The 21,475-nt window shown below is 50.0% G+C and overlaps 1 protein-coding gene across 1 annotated transcript; it reads left to right on the forward strand.

Annotated features, from left to right (window-relative positions):
* Positions 1-6,577: 6,577 nt before the first annotated feature.
* KRT84 (keratin 84) lies at positions 6,578-14,096 on the forward strand. The gene is made up of 9 exons (XM_006203149.4): positions 6,578-7,181; positions 8,333-8,541; positions 9,151-9,211; positions 9,689-9,784; positions 10,717-10,881; positions 11,004-11,129; positions 11,584-11,804; positions 12,288-12,319; positions 13,039-14,096. Exons 1-9 carry the CDS (start codon positions 6,630-6,632, stop codon positions 13,329-13,331), a joined length of 1,755 nt encoding a protein of 584 aa, XP_006203211.2. The 5' UTR covers positions 6,578-6,629; the 3' UTR covers positions 13,332-14,096.
* Positions 14,097-21,475: the final 7,379 nt, after the last annotated feature.

Raw genomic sequence — 21,475 nt, forward strand, 5'->3', positions numbered from 1 at the left:
CATAAAAAGGAATGAAATATTGATACATGCTACAATATGGATGAACCTTGAAAACACATGGTAGATAAAAGAAATCAGACATAGGGACCATGTATCTATGATTCCATTCATGTGAAAGCTCAGAATAGGGAAATCTGTAGAGATGGAAAGCAGATAAGTGATTGCCTAGGGCTGGAGGAAGGAGAAGATGGGGTGGGGGGGAGAGTTAAAGGTTTCTTGTTGAGGTGATGAGAATATTCTAAAAGGGACTGTGGTGACGGCTGCACGTATCTGGGAATATATTAAAACCACTGAACTGCACATTTTAAAGGAGTGAATAATATGATACGTGAATTATACCTTAATATAACTGTTTTTTAAAAATGGGGCCCTGGCCTGAATCCATGCTTCTGGGGCTTACAGCCTAACCAGGAGAACAGACCTAAAATAGGAAATTACAGGTGCAAGGCTTTTTGTAAAGGACAACATAACTGAGGGGCCCACCCTGACCCCTGGGCCTCAGGAAGCTTCCTAGGAGGAGGGATAGGCAAGCTGGATCCCAAAGGCCAGCAGGACAGAGGGGACAGAAGGAAGCAGGGCGGAGGCTCCAGGCTGAGGGCTGAGCAGCCACCATGAGCCAGAACGCACGGCATCTGACCGGTGAGGGTTGGTGATTCCTGGGACGTACATCCACACCCGGGGAAGGAGAGGGCGGAACGAGGCCTCATGACCTCCTTCCCACTAGCCCTGTGACTCTGGACCGGGCCCTAGAGCCAGCTAAGCTCCTTGCTGATTAATAACTCAGAGATCTGAACAGTACAGGGATGCTCTGGAGTCAGCAAAAACAGAGATTCCAGCAGACCTCCCAACTCTATCGCAAAGATGACTACCCAGAGCCCAGGAGACATCCCAGTGGAGGAAAGGAGGAGAGGGAGGGAAGATTCCCCAACTCTCGCTGCGAGGTTGGCTCGGGCCTGGCGACCATCCCTTTGGGGATTCCCATTCCAGAGTGGCCTAGGCCCCGGGGGAAGGAAGGCTTGTCTGGAACAGTCCACCAGGCAGACTCATCCCAATTGGGAGGGCGCCCAGCTCAGTCCTGGACATGAGCTTGAGGCCGGAGCACGTCCCTCTGGAGCTTTCACCAGGGGACCCCCTCAGTGCTGTGCTGGGCACCCCCATTCTCCCTTGAGACCCAGGGAGGAGGAGGCAACTCTAGGCAGGCGGGACAAAAGTGCCTCCTGGTGGTGGCCCAGCAGCTCACCTCCATTCACCAGGGCAAACATCTGCGCTTCTCCCAGGACCCGCCCCGCACCAGGTGCTGGGATGCTGGGAGCATCAGGCCCTGGCCCTGCCCTTGGGAGGCCAGGAGAACAGTCTGTGTGAAACCAGGGCCTCACTGCAGTCCGTTCCGCCTGGAGAATCCAAATTCCAGCCACTTCCAGAGCGCCCCCTAGAGGACAGGTGGTGAATAACCCCAGGAGGCCTGGGGAGGGTGAGGACCAGGAATGGAGTCCCTTGTTTCTGGGTCTGTCTCCCCAGAATGGCTCCCATTCCCTTGTCCCTCTTCTCCCCAGGAGGCCCTTCCTTGCCGCACCACACCCTCCCTCAGGAGCTGCTGCCTCTCCCTCAAAGGCCCTCGTCTCACCCAGATCCCTCCCTCATCCCAGTCCCATCCGTGGCCCCAGGTGGACCCTCTCCTGCCACTCTCCACTTGGTGCTCGGATTGGGGGAAATGGGGGCAGAAACGGAACTGTGAGCAGAGGAGGGGAACTCAGGATCACTGAGTCTGACAGAAGGAAGCGGGCAGCGCCCAGCAGGCAGCCCAGCACCAAAACGCGATGTCGGGCACACATCATCTCCCAGTGAAGGTGCAGTTTTTCAAAGCAGACTGACCTGCACACCCATAAGGAGCATCACTTCATCCCAGCAGGTGATAACTGTGTGGGCAGGTGAGGAATTTGGGTCAAACCTGGAAAAATCATCCTGCCTGAAAGTGTGGGGATGGGCCCAAGAAAAAGGGGTGTTTTAACCTGGAAAAATCATCCTGCCTGAAAGTGTGGGGATGGGGCCAAGCAAGAGGGGGGTCTTATCTCTCCTGAGAGGTGTTTTGATTTCCTCCACTCATCATTAGTCTGACAGGGCGGAGGGGTGGAGGGCCTCAGCCTCTCCCATTGTCCCCCTCCTTCTGCCAGGGGACTCCTGAGCTTCTCTTCCCACCAGGGCAGGTCCCAGCATGAACACCTCCCAGTGAGTACCTCTCCTCAGCACAAACTTGTCCCCAGGCAAAACGGAAGCATTCTGAAGAAGGCGGCTTTTAGCAAAGGCCTTTCATCATCTGGGATTTCCCTGTCACCCTCCTTCCCTCCCACTCACTCGCACGCTGACAGCCACACACACACAGCCACAATGTGCCCAGGGTTCCCAGGCTCTGCTCAGCCAACCGAGGCGGCACCCTCCCCTCCCACCCGCTCCTCCCCACGCAGATAGCAATGAGCCAGCAATGGTCCTACAGTAGCGCAGTGAGGAGCTGGGGCTGGGCTCAGTCAGCAGATCTATCTCAGGATGACGACCAGACTGACTCCTAAAAGGAAAAAGAAACTGTCAGAGCAGCAAAAACCCCAGCCCAGAGTTTCCAGAACAACTCCTCCCCTCTCCCCTGCCCCACCTGCCACCCCCCCACCAAAAATGGCTGAGGGTTGTGTTATGCACCGACTGGCAAAATAATGCCTCAGAAGTATAAATTGCTAATGGTGACAGCTCATCCCAGAATGGGGGCTATGCTTGACTGGTCTCAATTACCCCCACCCCGCCCGGCCGGTTAGGGTTGAAGAAAGCTGAGACGCAGGGTGGCCCCAGGAATGGCTGGTGAGGCAATGATGCCACAGCCACTAGAGCGGGAAGGAGGTGGGGTGCTAGGCGGGAACAGGGATGACTGCTTGCAAGTGAAAGGAGGACTATGCAAAAGAGAGGAGAAGGGGCAGAGAGAGAAAAAGAGGGAGGGAAGGAGAGAGGGAGGACAGCAGGGGAAAGAATGGCTGACAATAACCACACGAGGCTCCCCACACCATACACCCCAAACATTTGCATATGTAGCCCTCACAATACTGTGCAGTAGGTATAATTCCATTTTACAGATGAGGACACTGAGGCTTAGAGAGGCTAAACAGTTTCCCCAGGTCATTGGTCTCACGTGGAGGGTGAGTGTTTGCACAGTGATAATAAAAAGCAGACTTTTACTTGGGTGTATCATTGTTTATAAGTTCTTTACAGATAAGCACCCTTTCTGTCTGTACCTGGAGAGTGCCACGACCGTGCCCTGGGTGCACCACCGTCCAAGGTCACACTTGGCAGGTGGCAAAACTGGGATTGCCCCCATTTGATTCCAAGGCTGGGTCAAGCCTTCTGTCCCCAGCCTGGCACACTCACCGGTGTTCTCCATGCCATCCCTTCTGCCCTCCTCCCCACTTTCTCCTTCCCAGTCTCCTGGATCCCCCTGCCTGCCCTCAGAAGAGGAGGATGCCCTTTCCTGCAAGAGGCCAGATTCACGCCCCAGGAGCTTGGAGCTGGAGGGCAAACTGAGCTGGTCCCCTCTGAGCGCTTGGATTTCTATACCCCACCATCCTCAGAGCCAGAGTCTCCTCTTCCTGAAATACCTGCAAAACCAAATTCCTCTTTTTTCTTTTCCCACTCCTTGCTCCTTTCCCCATTTTCCTCCTGCTTTTAAACTTTGAAGTGTCTTCATTCATCCAACAAAACCATATAGCACACCGCTCACCCCCGCCCCGTTCTCCTATGCAGGGGACGAGGAGGTGGTAAAACACACACAACAGTGCCTGCCTCCTGGAGCTTATGTTCCAGCCTGGAAAGACAGATGATAAATAAGCGAATTTGTGTAGGAGAGGCTCTCAGATGTTGAGAACCACGAAGGAGAAAAGGAGGGGGGTGGGTGATAGAGAATACGTGGGGGAGGGGGCTTCAAATGGAAGAGAACCAAAGGATCAAGACCTGGAAGAGTTGACAGACCAGGCCATGCAGCTATTTCAGGAAAAAGAGTTCCCAGCAGAAAAAAAAAAACAGCAAGTGGGAAAATGTGTGAGCGGGAGTTTTCCTGCCTGTTTGATGGACACATAGGAGGCCAGCGTGGCTGGAGCAGGGTGAGCAGTAGGATGGATGGAGGGGAGTGAGGTCAGGGAAGGGGAGGGGGAAGGCTATGTAGAGTCCCACATGGCATTTACTCTGAGTGGGATGGGAAACCACTGAAGGGGTCTGAGCTTAGAAGTGGCATGCCCTGCCGTGTTTTTAAAAGACCACTCTGACTGTGGTGTTAAGGAAAGACAGAAGGGGCAAAGGAGGAAGCCAGGCTACTAGCTAGGACCTAGGACACTTCAACAGACCCTGTGAGGAGTGATGGGCTTGGACCAACATGGTAGCAGTGGGATGCTGAGAGCCGGTAGAAGCCCAGATACATTTTGAAGGTAGGCTTTGCCAATGGATTGAATGTGAGATATGGGAAAAGCTGAGGAACAGGAATGGATGAATCCTAGATGTTTGGACTGTGCAGGGATAGTGAGTCTGGCAAGTAGAAAGTATTTCGTAGGAATAATTAATCAGGAGGACAGTTCTGGATAGATTAAGATTGAGAGGCCTAACTGATACCCAAATAGAGGTACTGATCAAAGCATACATGTGGGGCACAGAAGGGACGTCCGGGATAGAGATACACCTTGGCGGTCATCAGTGGATGGGTGGTATTTAAAGTCGTGGGGCTGTATGATGTCACCGAGGGAACTAGCATGGATAAAGATGTGAGCAGGCACAAGGGCTAAGTCCAAGGGTGCTGTGGTGTGTAGAGGCTGGAGAGGTGAGAAGAAACTGGCTAAGAAGACAAAAAAGAAGTGGCTAGCAATGTGGAAAGAAAATCAGAAGAACGTGGTATCTGGAAACCAAAAGAACAAATTGTTTTTTTAAAAGAAGGGAATGATCAACTATGCCAAATACTGCTTAAATGAGGGCTGAGAACAGACCACTGAATTTAGTGACATGGAGGTCACTGGCAATCTCCACAAGAGGTATTCTCTTTTTCTCCTTTTAGACATACACCTGACAGCTGCATCTACGCAAAATAGTAGTAAACAAGGAACAGAAGGAAAAGTCCTCAACTTTATTTTTAAAAAAACTGCAAGAAACTTACAACTAACATCATTAACAGTGAGAAATCTTAAGCTTTCCCACCAAAAATCGGGAATAAGGCAAAGATGCCCCCTTTCACCACTACTTTTCAGCATCATGCTACAAGTCCTAGCTAATACAGTAAGACAAGAAAAGGAAATAAAATGTGTGGAGATTAGGAAGGAAGAAAATAGTGAAGACCTGGGCTGGATAGTTCCAAGCAAAAGCACACATCGCCTTCCAAGTAGAATCCCAAGCAAGCATCCAGTCAAACACAAGCCGCCCAGGCACAGACAAGTAGGGCAAACCACGTCCAGGTTTGGCCACGACAGGGTCAACACCTGTCTCTGGGTCCTGAAATATCTGCACTGTTGGTGACAATGATGACGATGCCCAGTGGCTGAGAACTTTTCATTTTCTACCCAGATGCTTATTGCTTTGTGTCTCTCTGTCCTAACCAAAGATTCACCAGTTATGTGAGGATCTTGCACAGACAAGACTATACATGAGCCCTAATGTGTTCTGGGGGCTCAAAATCATGCGGTTAACTTTCCACACAGATCCATGGCCAAATTATTGGCAAGTTTTGGTCTCAAATTATGCCACAAAACGTTGACTGGTGGAAGTCCTCACGGTTTAATCTTTCCCCATCTTTCCCCATCACCATGAGAGCCTACCTTTTTTTATCTCTGTACCTTCAGCATCAAGCACCTAACCTGAGACAGAGGAGGCACCTGGTTAATTGCTGAATGAATGAGTGAATGAATGAATGAATCTCCTTTAAGTGTTTCAAGTCAGACATGTATCTACACTAATCCAAAGGAGTTTCACTGATGATCCAACACTTATGTAAACAGTCAACCCAGATCATGGAGGACAGATAAAACACTGCAAAAGGTTTTTGGACTGTTTAATTCATCGATGGGGATATAGCAAACTGTATTCTCACCTGATCGTTTCTTACTTGGAGCTCTGTAGATCCTGCCTGTCTTTCACACATCCTTCATTGTTTCGGAGATTGTATCTCTACAGATATATCCTTTGCAAGCCTCTTGCTGGAGCTGGTTCCATCCTAACTTTCTGGTGGTTAGCCACCCTTGCAGCAAAAGTCTATTGGATTTATGACCAAAGCAAATGAATGTCCCCATAATGGCAATTATGGTGAACTTGCGGGGAAAAAATAGGACCATAATGTTTATGTGTTGATGTGTTTTTAATATTTATAGATTTGGTGTTGTGGGCCTGATCCTGAGGAGAATAGGTGTGTCTGAGATTAGCTCATTATAAAGGAGGTTATAAGCATGAAGAATTTCTGCTAACTACCCAAGCTCATAAATGCATCCAAATGGCTTTTTTCATTTTTATGGGGCCAGTCCTCAGATCCACACGCACATAAAAGGGGTGAGAGGGATCCAGTCTCCTCAGAGGGACTCCAGCTCCAGCTCTGCAGTTGCCGCTTTGCTCTCACCCCAGAAGCCAGCATGTCTTGCCGCTCTTACCGCGTCAGCTCCAGTCGCCGCGTGGGCAACTTCAGCTCTTGCTCATCAGTAAGCCCCCGGAACCTGAACCACTTCCGGGCCAGCTCTGTCTCCTGCAGGAGCGGGCCCAGCTTCCGGGGTCTTGGCGGCTTTGGCAGTCGGAGTGTCATCAGCTTTGGATCGTGCTCACCCCGGATAGCAGCTGTGGGCCCTCGTCCCATCCGCTGCGGAGTTGGCTTCAGTGCTGGCAGTGGGATGGCCTTTGGTTTTGGTGATAGGAGTGGTGCTGGTCTGGGCTTTGGGCCCAGCAGTTGTTTGGGTCTGGGGTTTGGAGCCGGCAGTGGCCTTGGCTATGGCTTCGGTGGCCCTGGCTTTGGCTACCGAGTTGGAGGAGTTGGAATCCCAGCTGCCCCATCTATCACAGCAGTGACTGTTAACCAGAACCTGCTGACCCCCCTCAACCTGGAGATTGACCCCAATGCACAGAGAGTGAAGAAGGATGAGAAGGAGCAAATCAAGACCCTCAACAACAAATTTGCCTCCTTCATCGACAAGGTACCTATCACAGCTCGGTCTCTGGGTCTGGGATGATGAGAACCAAATGCACTGGGGTGTTCTTTCCCTTTAGAAAAGCTGGTCCAGGCCTAGGGCATCGACCTTGACCAATGCTTCAGGCATCAACCAAAGGCATGGCAGCATGATTTCTAGGTTGCCCTACTGCAGAACAAGGGCGAGCCTGAGGAGGCACTGCACGGAGGGACAGAATAAGACAGTCGTGCTGTCTTTTGGAGGAAACATCCAGCCAAATCTGAAGGCATCTGGACAAACTAAGACCTACGACCTAGTCACTTAGAAATATCTCCTGCTAGCAGTTCCACCAGGTGTGCGCTGGTACATGTTTAAAAGGTTTTAATCCTTTGAGATCCTCATGCTCTCTTTGAAGTTTTCATGGTTTCTGGGACTGGGTGGCCACACCTGTTCAGGCTTAAGAAATGGAGAATGGATTGAGTAATTTTTGTGCAAAACAAACAAAGAATTCCTACCTGCCCCCATGTGGGGTACCCAGGTTCAGCCGAGCTGCCTAGATGGAGGGAAATGGTAGCAAATGACCACTAGTGGTCACTGACCTTCAGGTTGATGAGGTGAACAGAGATGTGGGACTGACATCCCAGAAACCATGTCTCCACAGAGCACGGATGTTCTGATTGTGTCTGAGGTTGGAAATTCACCTCTATGAGCTTCAGTTTCTTCATCTCTGAAATGAGGCGCGGGACCAAATAGTCCCTTAGTTCTCCTCCAGCTCTATGAGTCTCAGAGAATGGGATATCTTTGATGATGGGTATGACCTCTGACCTGAGAATTCCCACCTCGTAATGCCACATCCCACCCCAAATGTACTTTACTCTGCTCCTCATTCCCTGCCAGGGATGGCTGACATCAGTGTTTAGATGTAGGTGAACCTCAGCTTGGGCAGAATCAATCTCCAACTTCCCAGTAAACAGGCTCTCACCTTCCTCAGAGGGCAGAAGGGGAAACGGTACTGACGTGCTTTGGTTCAAAAGCTTCTGTCTGTAACTAAGTCTAAGGAGGAGTGAAAGTCAACAGAGGAGGGAACAAGTCACTTCTGGCCATCTGAGCAAAGGGTCGCTACGTAGGTGATTGTATCAAGCACTTCAGCTGCCGTGTCCTTGCCCCTGTGGATTTAGGTGCGGTTCCTGGAACAGCAGAATAAGCTCTTAGAGACCAAATGGAGCTTCCTCCAAGAGCAGAAATGTGCCAGGAGCAACCTGGAGCCCCTCTTCGAGAACTACATCACCAACATGCGGAGGCAGCTGGACATAGTGAACAGCGACCGGGCTCGGCTCGAGGCTGAGAGGAACAACATGCAGGATGTCCTTGAGGGTTTCAAGAAGAAGTGAGTAGCATCTGGAGTGTACTGACCGAGGATGGGCGTGGGCTGGTCCTCAAAGCAGCAGCCAAGCTCAGATGAGAGCAGCTGGAATTGGAGAGCAGCTGGAAGCATCAGGGTAGAATGCGGGTTTCAGTCCTCAGCTGGGAGGCAGCAATGGGGCAGTGATGTGTATGGGAGGAGGAGGCCCTCAGTGGGGCCTGAGGGAACAGGAGACTTGGATTTGGGCATGATTCCTCCCTAAGCCTGCTTATGGGAATGGATAAGCTGACCCCAGGAAAAGGAGCCCTCTGGTTTTGAGACCCATGCCCAAGTTGGGTCTTAACTTCCTCTAAAGTCAAGTGCAATGACCCTAAGGATTTTCCAGCAGAGAAGCATAACAAAGGTCCAGGTTTTCAGACCCCACATGTAATTTGAGAAAGTAAAGGGGATTTGGAGAACCTGAGGGCTATTGACTCACAAAATGCGTTAAAGATGGACAGAGGGGATGAAAGCATGTGGGTGGCAACAGGGAGCCAGGCTCTGAGATGCAGCAAAGAGGTCGTGACTGGGGAGCTGGGGTAATTGGTGCTCAGTTCAGAGGGAGAACTCACCCTCTTCATCCTTGTTGTCCAGGTACGAAGAGGAGGTGGGACTCCGGGCCAATGCTGAGAATGAGTTTGTGACACTGAAGAAGGTAAGAGAGCAAACAGGTCCAGGCAAACTTCTCCTCCAGACAGGCAGATATCCTCGAGACCCCCAGGAAACTGCCTGAGCAGCCCTGTGAATACTCACAGTGGAACCCTTAAGGTCACAACAGTTTCCCTTCAAAGTTCTGACTTGGCTTCCAATTACTTAAAATTAGATCTTCATGAGAGCAGAGGTCTGAAGAGATGACATTTTAAGAGTCTTGGATTATGCAGATTCTCTTTGCCTCTAAATAAGCATCAGGAAAAATTCAGCATCCCTGGGGGTTTCGTGTTGCAGGAAGGAAAAGAACAAGAGAAGAACAAGAGTCACTACATTTCCACCCAGTGACTTTCTCATCAGTCCCAGCTGACCCGGCGCTGAGGGGATGGGCCTAATCTTCCCACCCATCTCCAGACCCTGCCAAGATGAAGAGGTTAAACAGTGTACAAGAAATGAGCATTTTCCCCTTCTCTCTTTTATGCAGGATGTGGATACAGCTTTCTTAAATAAGTCTGATCTAGAGGCAAATGCGGATGCCCTAACTCAGGATATCGACTTCCTGAAAACCCTATACATGGCGGTAAGGGCTCATCCCCTCTGAGCTGCCCCAGGAGATCAAGGCATGGCCTGGACTCCTGGGAGGCTTCACTGGACTGGCATATTTTCTAACATTTGGTACCACACGTCTTTCTTCCCACTCAAATCTATGTCCTTTCTATGTTGATCTATCTGTAAGTGGAGAAGGTAAGGGGAGGAGGCTTCTCAGAAACCTGACTCGGGTCTATGAATAAGCTCCTTGGATCAATGATCCAACTTCTTGTTGGCCAATCCAAAGACTGGGGTCTAAGAATGTCACTTTCTGTCTACTGATGAGACGACTCAGGCAAATTGACTTGCTAGGAGATGTAAGAAAAATTGGGTTACCCTAATTAGTCAAATGAACTAGATATTTTTTGCTTCATAAGGTCTGTTTGGTCTGGATAGACCTGATCAGAGCTGTATGTCTGGCTCTGAGTGGAAAGGCTGAAAAAACTCCCTCTGGGGCCCTCACGATGCTGGCCAGTTCCCAGCTTTCCCCCTCCCTACCTTGGTTCTATTAAAGACTTGGGATGTAGGAATTCCTAGATCACTATTTTCTAAAATACTGTCAGCTCTCAATAAGCCATGACTGGCACAGACACTGTGCAGATCATCCAAAGAAAAGTTTAAGCTTTAGCATGTCTCTCACTCCCCGCCACCAAGTTCCTAGGCCCCCATGGTTTTGATAGTCACCTAAGCAAGTTAGTGGGTGTTAAAGGATGTCTCCAAGTGTATACCAAAGGTTTAAAGTCAAATCAAGCAGTTCTGGGTCACATCTTTCCCCTCCTTGATTTGGATGGTCTGCTCCTTTGCATTGCCCGAAATAAATAAGCAACGTCCCTCTCTTGACTCTGCATCCTGGGAACCCTGTGGCAGAGCCCTGACCACTGATGGGACTCTGAGCCCATCTGTCTCGCTGATCCTCCAACACAGGAAATCCAGTTGCTGCAGTCACACATCTCAGAGACATCGGTCATTGTGAAGATGGACAACAGCCGAGACCTGGACCTTGATGGGATCATCTGTGAAATCAAGACCCAGTATGAAGAGATTGCCAGGCGCAGTCGGGCTGATGCTGAGGCCTGGTACCAGACCAAGGTGGGCAGGAGGGCGCTGGGGAGGGGGTGTGGTCAGCCCCAGGAAAAGAACCATGGACAACGGAGTGGGCTGTGGTCTTGCCCAACCATTGAACCCTTGGAACATCCCCTTCTCCCCTCCAGTATGAGGAGATGCGGGTGACAGCTGGCCAACACTGTGACAACCTGCGCAACACTCGGGATGAGATCAATGAGCTGACCCGCCTGATCCAGAGGCTGAAGGCAGAGATCGAGCATGCCAAGGCTCAGGTGGGCAAAGGAAAGGAAAGAAAGCCCCAGAGGGAGCAGAATCAGGGCACCAAGATTTGAGGAGCCAGAGTTGATATGGGGGAGGCCACCAGGACCCAGAAACAGAGGAATGGAGGAATTAGTCCAGGAAGACTTCCTGGAGGAGGAAAATGTGGAAGAAAAGGAGAGTCTCCCATATAAAAGGGAAGTCCTGGGGCAGACTTACAGGGGCAGGAGAGGTAGAAAGAACAGCTTTACTCTCTGGACCCCATGGGCAACAGAAACCAATAAGTGTAAAATCAGCCCCTGGTGACATCAAACTACAGGGTGACAATCCTGGGAAAGCAGCCACCATGGGCTCATCACTGGCTTGGCACCAGGCTGTGTCCCCGCCCACAAGGGGCAGTGTTTCTAGCTCCACCTGGGGATCCCCTAGTCCCTGCCAAAGCCAACCTGCGAACTGCCCTCCCTGCAGCGGGCCAAGCTGGAGGCCGCGGTGGCCGAGGCGGAGAAGCAGGGCGAGGCAGCCCTCAATGACGCCAAGTGCAAGCTGGTGGATCTGGAGGGCGCCCTGCAGCAGGCCAAGCAGGACATGGCGCGGCAGCTGCGCGAGTACCAGGAGCTTATGAACACCAAGCTGGCCCTGGACATCGAGATCGCTACCTACCGCAAGCTGCTGGAGGGCGAGGAGAGCCGGTGGGTGCTGTCAGCACAGCAGGAGGGAGTGGGGTCAGACCTCAAGATCTAGAAGGACTAAGTGGGGGGAGGGGTCCAGGTGAAGAACTGCTGAAATGAGCCATCTCTAGAGGCAACTGTTCTTTTTCTGCAAACCTTATTTGGTTTGCCCTTGGCAGGGAATTAGAAGATGGCTCTAGATCTGTGTCTTCTAAGTGCAAGTTTGTAGGCAGGCTGTACCAAAATCACAGGGAGTTCCATTTGATTGGTTAGCTTATTAAAAAAAAATTAGAGACTAACACACTTCCTCAAATATTTTGATTCAATAGTTTTGAGGCAGGATCTAAGAACATGCAGTTTTACAAATCTCCCTAGATACTTGTGCAGCCAGGGGTGAGAACCGCTGGTCCACTGATCCACTCAGCCAAGAAAGCCCTCCGATAGCACACAAGTTTTCAGGGAATGACACTGCTTGTGAACTGACTTGCTTCTTTCTCTCTCCAGGATCTGTGAAGGTGTTGGACCAGTAGACATATGTAAGAACCTTAAGTTTTTCCCTTTTCACATATTTCTCTCCCGGAGCCCTTCGAACGTCCTTTAAACTTGGGTCCACACGGGCCAGGAGCCCATGGCTGGACTGGCCATGACGGCCAGGGGAGCAGGGACCCTCTGGGCCCTGGACTCAGAGCATCCCCTTAGCTGAGGTCTCAGACCTCTCCAGATCCTGCTGAGCAATCACAGAGGTCTGCAGGGCCTGGTAGGTGAGAGAGGGTTCAAGAAGAGAGGCAGCCTTTTTGCTTTGAGAGGCCTTGTCCTTCAAGGGCAAAGAGCAGGAAAGGAATGGAAAGGCCTGTACCAGGGAGTTCCCTCCCCTCCTGATGGGAGGGGATGGGACACAGCCGAACAAAATTCCCCTGCTGTTTCTGCCAGACAAAGTATTGGTTGTACCCAAAGCATGCGGGCCTCCACTGGGCCCTGCAGGGTGGGGACATAAAGAAGGGCGAGCCCCAGACCCTGCTCTTCAGAATCACAATCTGCCTGAGACGAGTCCTATCCACTGGCCCCCTTCCATTTCAGCCTGAATGTTTGCCTTTAATGGAGTCACAGTCTTTGAGTCACCCAGACAAGGGAACAGAAAAGCGGGTATTGACTAGGTAGATAAGAGGAACCAGATTTCCCCTGATGCCACTGGCCCATCCCAGGGGAGAGCATGGAGGACAGGCAGCCTCACTGATACCGTTTCTTCATCCCGCAGCCGTGAGCAGCTCCCGGGGCGGCCTGGTGTGCGGGCCTGAGACCCTGGTCACCAGCTCCAGCCTCTGCCGTGGCGGGGTCACCTTCTCCGGCAGCAGCAGCATCCGGTCCGGAGGCTTCTGCGGCTCGAGCCTGGCCGCAGGTTCCCGAGGGGGCTCCGTGCTGGTGGCTGAGGCGTGTGCCCCCAGCATCCCCTGCCCGCTGCCCACCGAGGGCAGCTTCAGCAGCTGCAGCGGCAGCCGCAGTTCCGGCGTCCGCTTCGTGTCCACCACCACCTCCCGCTGCACCAAGTAGTGAGAGCCGAGCGCCAGCCGGCCGCTGCCCAGGGAAGAACGGTCTCAGCGCCTCCTGCTTCTGCCCCCAAGGGCATCCAGCTACCCCTCCTGCCAAGAAGCCAGGGGCCGCTGTGCCTGGTCTGTATCCTCTGGGGGAACTTCCCCCACCCCCACCATGCGCCATCCACAGGCCCCAGGGGACTGGCTTCTTCCTGACTCCCAGTTTCCTTCCTTCGATCACTCCTCACCATCCAGGCAAACAGCTTCAGGAAATGCAGACTCAATACAACGACAAAAATCAGTGTGTCGTGAGGAACAGATTAATTCAAAGCCAAGAATGAGTTTGGGCACCATCGCCAACCTAGCTTTGGATTGATTAATTTGGACAAGGGAGAATGTCCACACAGCAGGTGTCCTCAGCCCACCTCTGCTTCCCTGCTCTTCCTTTCCCTGGCTGCAGAAGTTTCCTTCCTTCTTTTCCTGATCCAGAAGGATCCACCATCTTTGGTGGCCAAGAGATGGTTCTTCTCAGAGTGGCAAATGTCCTGGCTGCTTGCTTCTCTTCTTGGGCTGTTGGTGTAACCCCGGCACGTGGGTCCACAAGGTGGGTGGGTGCGGTAGAGAAGCGAGCCCCGCAGCACTCCACTCCCCTGCTGGTGGTGTGAGGGGGGCCCTGCGCTGTCCCCTGCAGGAAAGCTTATGTCTGCAAGCTCCAGGGAGGCCTGGGCTGGGGTGGGTGCCTGATTGTACCGCTTTTTGTGTTGCTGGGTTTTCAATAAACTTGTGAAGCTAACATCACTTGGATTCTGGCCTCTCCTTCCAGATCATGCCAGGGATGGGAGACATTGCCTCCTAGACTCCACTAGCCCACCCTCCTGGGGACTTGCCAAGGGCAGAGACTGGTGTCCTGGGACAGAGGAGATACTGAGGAAAGAGGGCTCAAGCCCTTCCCTGGGGGGGCTCACGGTTCAACAAGGGAGGGGAAACATAGAGCAAAAGCTCTGAAAACACATGCCAGGCAGCCCACTTCTCTCCAGGCACTGCCCGCCATCCTATAAGTATGCTCCTCCCAACCAAGGCAAACCCTTCCACTTGTCCCCCACATCCCACCCCACCCCTCGCTCCTCTGGGGTCATTGCTGGGGCCTCCTGATCTTTCCATTCCCTTTCTTGTCCCCATCCAGTGCATTTCCCATGTTGCTGTAGAGGTCTTTCTCACATGGAAAACGGACCATGGCTCTCCCCTGCTTATAGCCCTCGGTGGCTCCCCATTGCTTTCCAGAAATAGTCCAAACTTCTCAACATGGCATACAACCCCTGAGTAAATCCTTGCAATTCCCCATATATACCACTTTCAGCCTCTCATCCTTTACTTATTCAATCAACAAACAGCTGCTCCAGGCTAGGCATGATGCTGCGAAAATGGCACTAAACAAGACTTGGTCTTTGCCCTCAAAGAACTTACAGTCCAATTGCTTGATAATATGGACAAGCAGTTATATGACTTGATATACTAAGTGCTGTGTTAAGAGAAGAATCGATGCCACAGTCCACAGAGGAGAGGCTCCAACCCAGACTTAGGGCACCATTAAAATCTTCCTAGAGGGTATGATGTCTTAGCAGAGATGTGAAGGATGATGAACTAGCCATACTAAGAAGGAGAAAGTATCCCAAGCAGAAGAAATGGCATGTGCGAAAACCAAAAGGATGGAGAGAGCATGCGCAGTTCTGGGATCGGCCCAGAGCTGAGTCTGACTGTAGCACAGAGGGCAGAAGTAGCACAGGCGGGGGCAGGAGTCAGCCGCAGTGCAGTCAGTGAGGTCTGGTCTCAGCCACAGCCCATCCCTGGGGCCTCAATCACAGTCCAAAAGGTGGCAACTGTCCCTTACATCTGTGCTTACTGTACTCTTTAGAGGTCTCTTGACTTCTCACTAGCCAATCCCTCATGCTCCAACCCCCAATATTATCTATATTAAATTTCCCCTGTTCAGGTTACCGTGGGGTACCATAATACGGACGTTGGAATTAACGCACAAAGACTTTAATGCACTATTATAACTGTGTCCCATGAGATAAAGGTAAATGTATTCGAAGTAAATGAAAAGGGAGATGTTCTTAGCAGAAAATAGAAACTATAAAAACAGAAACCCAAAACTGGCTCTTTCAGAAGATCAGTAAAATTGGAAAAACTCTAGCCAAACTGATCAAAGGGGAAAAAAGAGACAGAGGATAAAGGTTATCACTATTAAGAGTGAAAAGGGGGACATCGCTAGAGTATAAAACACTACAAACAGCTTTATACCCGTAAATTTGAGAACTTAGATGAAATGGATCAATTCCTTCAAAGACACAGATTATCAAGGCTCATTCAAGAAGAAACAGATAACCCAAACACAGGGCGGCTTCATGGGCATGTATGATATTGACTTATAATAAGAAATACATATTTGGTTTTCATCCCCTCCCTGACGTAGAGCTCCTACAATCCTTGGAATTTCCTAAGTGATGAATGGAAGCGTCTCTTTTTATATTAATAAAGCACTTTTTAGACTTCACTTAAGGATGGGGGCTCATTGCCAGGGAACCCATCCCTGTATTTAGAAGATTAGAACTTTCAGTCCCACACCTCCCCCAACTTCAGGGAGGGGAGAAGGGTTGGAGGTTGAATCAACCAATCATGACTAAGTAATGAAGCTTTGTTTAAAAAAAAAATAAAACAAAGGGACTGGGTTCAGAGAGTTTCCTGGTTAGTGAAGATACGGAGATGTGGAGGGATGGGTGCAGGAGGTGGCATGCCTGAAGCGAGCACAGAGTCTCTGTACCCATTCCCCATACCTTGCCCTATGCATCTCTTCCATCTGGCTGTTCCTAACTTATGTCCTTTTATAATAAACTGGTAATCTAGTAAGTAAAATGTTTCTCTGAGTTCTGTTAGCCACTCTAGCAAATTAATCAAACCCAAGGAGGGGTGTTTGAAACCTCTGATCTATAGCTGGTTGGTCAGAAGTCCAGGTGATAATCTGGGCTTGCGACTGACACCTAAAGCGGGGTGGGGAGGGGGCAGCGGGCAGTCTTGTAGGACGGAACCCTTAACCTGTAGAATCTGATGCTATCCCCAGGTCTATAGTATCAGAATTAAGTTGAATTTGTGGGACACTCAGCCGGTATCCAAGAGCTGCTTGTTGATATGGGAACCACCCCCAACACATCACACACATCAGAATTGTGACCACAACTCTTAGGGTGCGTCCTGGGCAACCACACAGGGTCCCGCACAACAAGAAGTCTCCATACATGGTTTAATGACTATTGTCATCATCTTATAATTCTTAAGAATTTTTTAACAAGGGGCCCTGCATTTTTATTTTACATTAAGCCCCATAAATTGTATAGCCGGTCCTACCTGAATAGCTATATTTCTACTAAAGGAATTGAACTTGTAGCTTAAAATCTTTCAACAAAGAAAACCTCAGGCCCAAATACCTTCGCTGGTGCATTCTGCCAAACATCTAAGGAAATATGCAACCCAGACTCTCCAAGAAAATGTGAAAGGAGGGGAGAGTTCCCGACTCCTCTTATGAGACCAGCATTTCCCTGATACTAAAACTGGGCAAAGACATAATAAGAAAAGAAAACTACAAATCAGTACCTGTCATGCTTGTAAATGTAAAAATCTTCAACAAAATACTCGTCAATTGAAGCCAGCAACAATTAAGAAGATAACACATCATGCCAAGTAGAGTTTATCCCAGGAATGCAATCCTAGGAATGTTCAACTTCCAAAAATTTGTTAATGTAATTCATGATATCAACAGACTGAATAGGAAAAATCATATGATTATCTTAATAGATGCACGTAAGGGATTTGGCAAAATTCAACATCTGTTCATGATAAAAAAAAAATCCTCAGCAAACTAGGAATAGATGAGAAGTTCCTTAACCTAAATGATATCTACTAAATAAATAAATACACACACACAAAAACAAACAACCAACCAAAAAAACACCCTACAGCTAATAGCATACTTCATGATGAAAAACTGAATATTTTCTGCTCTAAGATTGGGAGAAGTTAAGGGTGTCTGCTCACACCACTCTCAGTGTTACATAAGCCTGCCTGCCAATTAACTAAGGCAAGAATAAAAAATAAAAGTCATACGGGTTGGAAAGGAAGAAATAGCACTGTTTCCATTTTCAGAAGACATAATTTTTTGTACATAAAATCCCAAAGAATCTTTTTTAAAAAAGACCTACTAGAACTAATACGTGAGTTTAACAAGGTTATGGGATGCAAGGTCAATATACAAAAACCAATTGCAGTGGGAAGGGATAAATTGGGAGTATGGGATTAGCAGATACAAACTACTACATACAGAATAGATCAAGTACATATCCCTACTGTATAGCACAGGGAGCCATACTCGATAATTTGTAATAACCTTTAATGAAAAAGAATATATGTGTGTGTGTGTATAACTGAATCACTGTGCTGTACGCCAGAAACTAACACAACATTGTAAATCAACTATACTTCAGCGGGGAGGGTATAGCTCAGCGGTAGAGTGTGTGCCTAGCATGCCTGAGGTCCTGGCTTTAATCCCCAGTACCTTCATTAAAAAGAAGGAAAGAAAGAAACCTAATTACCTTCCCCCCTAAAAAAAAAAAGTTAAAAAGAAATAGAAAAACAAATTAACTATACTTCAATAAAAAACCGAATTGCATTCTAGATACTAGCAAAGAACTGTTGGAAATTAAACATTTTAAAGTATCACTAACAATAACACTCCAAAAATTAAATACTTAGGAATAAGCCTTTTTAAAGGATCTGTATGCTGAAAAACACAAAACAATAATGAAAGAAATCAAAGACGATTTAAATACACGGAGACACACACCATGTTCATGATTTGGAAGACTCAGTATTATAATGACGTCAGTTCTCCCCCAATGATGGCATAAAGTTCAAACCTGCGGACTCTGATGTAGGTAGATCCCAGTTCAAATCCCAGGTTCTCTACTTAATGGTGGTGTGGCCAAAGGCAAGAATAATACTTAACCCAGATTGAGCTGAGCAGTGTTCCAAGTGCATTTTGTGTTTCAACTTACTTGATTCTTTCAACAATCTTATGCAGAAGGCACTTTAATTATTTCCCTCTGGGCGGATGACAAAATCAAGCCCCGGTGGTCAAAACAGAGCCAGTCTGACTCCAGAACCCACACACATCACCACCATGCTGTTCTGTATGTCACTTAATCTCACTAAGCCACTTGTGAAAAGTGGGGAAACAGTTCCTATTTCAAAGAGTTGTTGTGGAGATTACATACAATGGCATTACAACAGTGTTTAGCACATAGCCTGGCATACAGTGGGTGCACAATAAATGCTGCTGTTTTGATGGTGACGGTGGTGGTGGTTCTAGTTTTATTACTAATGGAGAGGAGCTGTGTTTGGCAGTTCAGTCACTTCAATACCAAACACGGGTGGATGCTGAAGTGCCAGCCGACTGTTCCAGCGTCTGCAGCCAAAGCCCTGCAGGCAGGCAGCTCCCTACCCTTTCCTGTTCCTGCAACCAGGACCGAGCCTCCGCTGGGCTGCCGGTGGGGGGTTGCTGCCCTCTGCTGGCCACCAACTTCCCAGGAGGCACCGCACAGGGGATTTTCAGAGTATTCCCTCGGAATGATATTGTGGAGAGAGAGGGGGGTAAGAGTCCTTTAAAAACAAGTTTTTTCCCTCCAAAATTGTGTTTAGGACACAAACATCGCAACAATGAATAGCAAACTTTAAGAAATCCACCCTCTCACTCACCAGCCCTCCACAGCACGGTTTTCATCATTCTGTGTTCCCACAGATGCTCAGAGAACCACAGCCTTGAAGCAGGAAAGAGCCATGTTAAAATCCCGCTGCCACTAGGAGCGCTTCTTGGATTTGTCCAAAGATAGGTGAGCGTTGACACCTTCCCGTCTTGCCCTGTCTGTCTTTAGAGCTGCCTGTTGGCCCTTGCAGGTTTGTATTTGTCGCTGCCTGGGATCTCAGGGACAGTCTCTATCTTTCCTGGCTGACTGGTCCTCTAGGACTGACCCTGATGGATTCCCATGGACAAAGGCTGTTCTGAGCAGGCCCTTGGGAGCTGTCCACACAGTTCATTCAAGTTAGGCATCCCTCATCATTTCTGCAGCTTTTCTCCACACTTATTATGGGTCCAGGTCTATGCCACCTCCTGGTGCTGGGACACAGCTCTTGAAGGATCTGTTAACCCCAGGATGCTTTCTCTGGCTTTTGGCAAGACTTGGGCATGACAGAGACCCCATATGAGAGGAGTGAGGTCTGAGCAACAGGGAGGCCCTGGATGAACCCTGGACCGTCCCCAGTGCATCTGGGCTGGGCCCCTCATCCAGCTGGCAAAGCTGCTCCCTGGGTTGTCGCATCTTTCCTCTCAAGGAACTCTAGACTTTCCTCCCAACCCTGTCCGCATCCTTCCTGCAGGCAGCTTGCCCTGGTGGCTTTGCTGCTTCCCAAGGCTGCACTGGGCCAGAGCAGATGCTTGGTATAAACAGAACCCCTAGTTTCAAAATTGGACCATATGCGTGGTTTTGATATTTCCTTCTTCTTCCTTCTTCTTTCTTCTTCCTTCCCCCATCCCCCACCAGTAGAACCATCTTTCTAAATCTTGGGAGGAAAACAGGGACCATCTGCAATGGGTGTGATCTCGAGTAATGAGGCTCCTGAGGAAGTCAGGGCAATGAACTCCAGGAATGCAGCAGATTCAAAGGGAGTTGAGGAAGTTGCCTAGGGCTCCAGGGTGGAGTAAAAAACCTGCCTCACCCAATTAGCTCTAGAAGACTTCCTGGAAGAAGCAGCCTTTTCAATTATGGGAGGAGCATTTTAAATTATGGGAGGATCGTGGATTCTCGAGTGAACATGCCCGACAGTGGGTGTGGCCTTCAAAAGGTGTGGGGGCAGGAGGGGACAGGATCAAAGAGGGTGACGAATGCCAGCACGAAGGACAAGAGGGTGCGGAGGGGGATCGGGGACTTACCAGTGGAGCCAGGGAAAGGGCATTTAATGTACTGCCTGCTGAGACAAATGAGGAGAAATCACAGCCTCCCTTAGACTAGTCCATAAAGGCTTCCTGGAAGAGGTGGCCGGCTATTCTGGGACATTCCAAGCAAAGGTGTGGCCAGGGAGAAGGCTTAGGGGTAGGGAAAGGGGTACAGGAAACCAACAGGGCACATGTGGGCGGTAAATGAGAAGGAGGCAGTAAGGGGAGGTCCGCAGCACTCAGACAAGGCTCTGGTCCCACTAAGCCGCATGCCTGGATGATGGGTAGACATGGGCGTGGGGCTATGGGTTCTCTGTCCCTCCCTTGGGTAGAACCAGATGGCAAAGACCCAGGTCTCATGTGTCTACACATGACGTTGTTCCAGATTGGCCTGGTCTATGAGTTTCTGCCCTGGATGACATGGGAACAGCTTCATAAGGACTCAGCCTCCCTCTCCAGCTCAGCCCCTTCAATCCCAAGCACCATGTGGATGGTCCTACTGAGCAGCCCCCACCAGCCCTGGGCTTAGCTGCCACCTGCAGGGATGCACATTTCACGCAGGGGCAAGAGCATGTCCCTGTGCGGGGCTGGGCCTGCCCTCACTCCCGGCACACCCGCCCAGGGGCTCACACCCTTGATCTGGATAGTCCTCCTGGCCCTGGGTGGGTATTTTCTTTCTGAAGGCAGTCAGGGTTTCCCAGGTCTCCTGAGTCCCCGGGCTCCCATTCCCCATCCTCAGTGCCCAGAACCAATTCGAGGTAGAGGTTTGGGGGGTTGTGTGTGTCTGTGAGTGTGTGTGTGCACGCGTGTATTGGGGGCACAAGGGAGCAGTTGACACAGGATCCTTTGTCTGAAGCAAAGCCTTCACGCACTCCTGCTACCAAGAGGCAGAAATGGGTCTTCCATCCTCTTCAGTAAGGATAAGGATGAGCAGAGGCTTACAGGAGTGGAGGAGAGGGTGAGGTTTTATAGACTCTCCAAGCTGCCAGAGCAGTGAGTCCACACACCACCATCCACGCTCAGCCCCCACCCTCCTCACCTTCAAAGGGCCCTAGTCCCTCTTGGCCCACACCACACCGCTCCAGGTCTACACCACCATCAGTCAGTGGGCTCACTGTCCAAAG

The sequence above is a fragment of the Vicugna pacos genome, chromosome 12 (assembly GCF_048564905.1).
Source record: "Vicugna pacos chromosome 12, VicPac4, whole genome shotgun sequence".
Taxonomy (NCBI): domain Eukaryota; kingdom Metazoa; phylum Chordata; class Mammalia; order Artiodactyla; family Camelidae; genus Vicugna; species Vicugna pacos.

Coding starts and splice junctions, on each gene's coding strand:
- KRT84 (XM_006203149.4), top strand. CDS start 6,630: ATGTCTTGCCGCTCTTACCGCGTCAGCTCCAGTCGCCGCGTGGGCAAC. Junction 8,542..9,150: donor CTTGAGGGTTTCAAGAAGAA/GTGAGTAGCATC, acceptor CTTGTTGTCCAG/GTACGAAGAGGAGGTGGGAC. Junction 9,785..10,716: donor TGAAAACCCTATACATGGCG/GTAAGGGCTCAT, acceptor CCTCCAACACAG/GAAATCCAGTTGCTGCAGTC.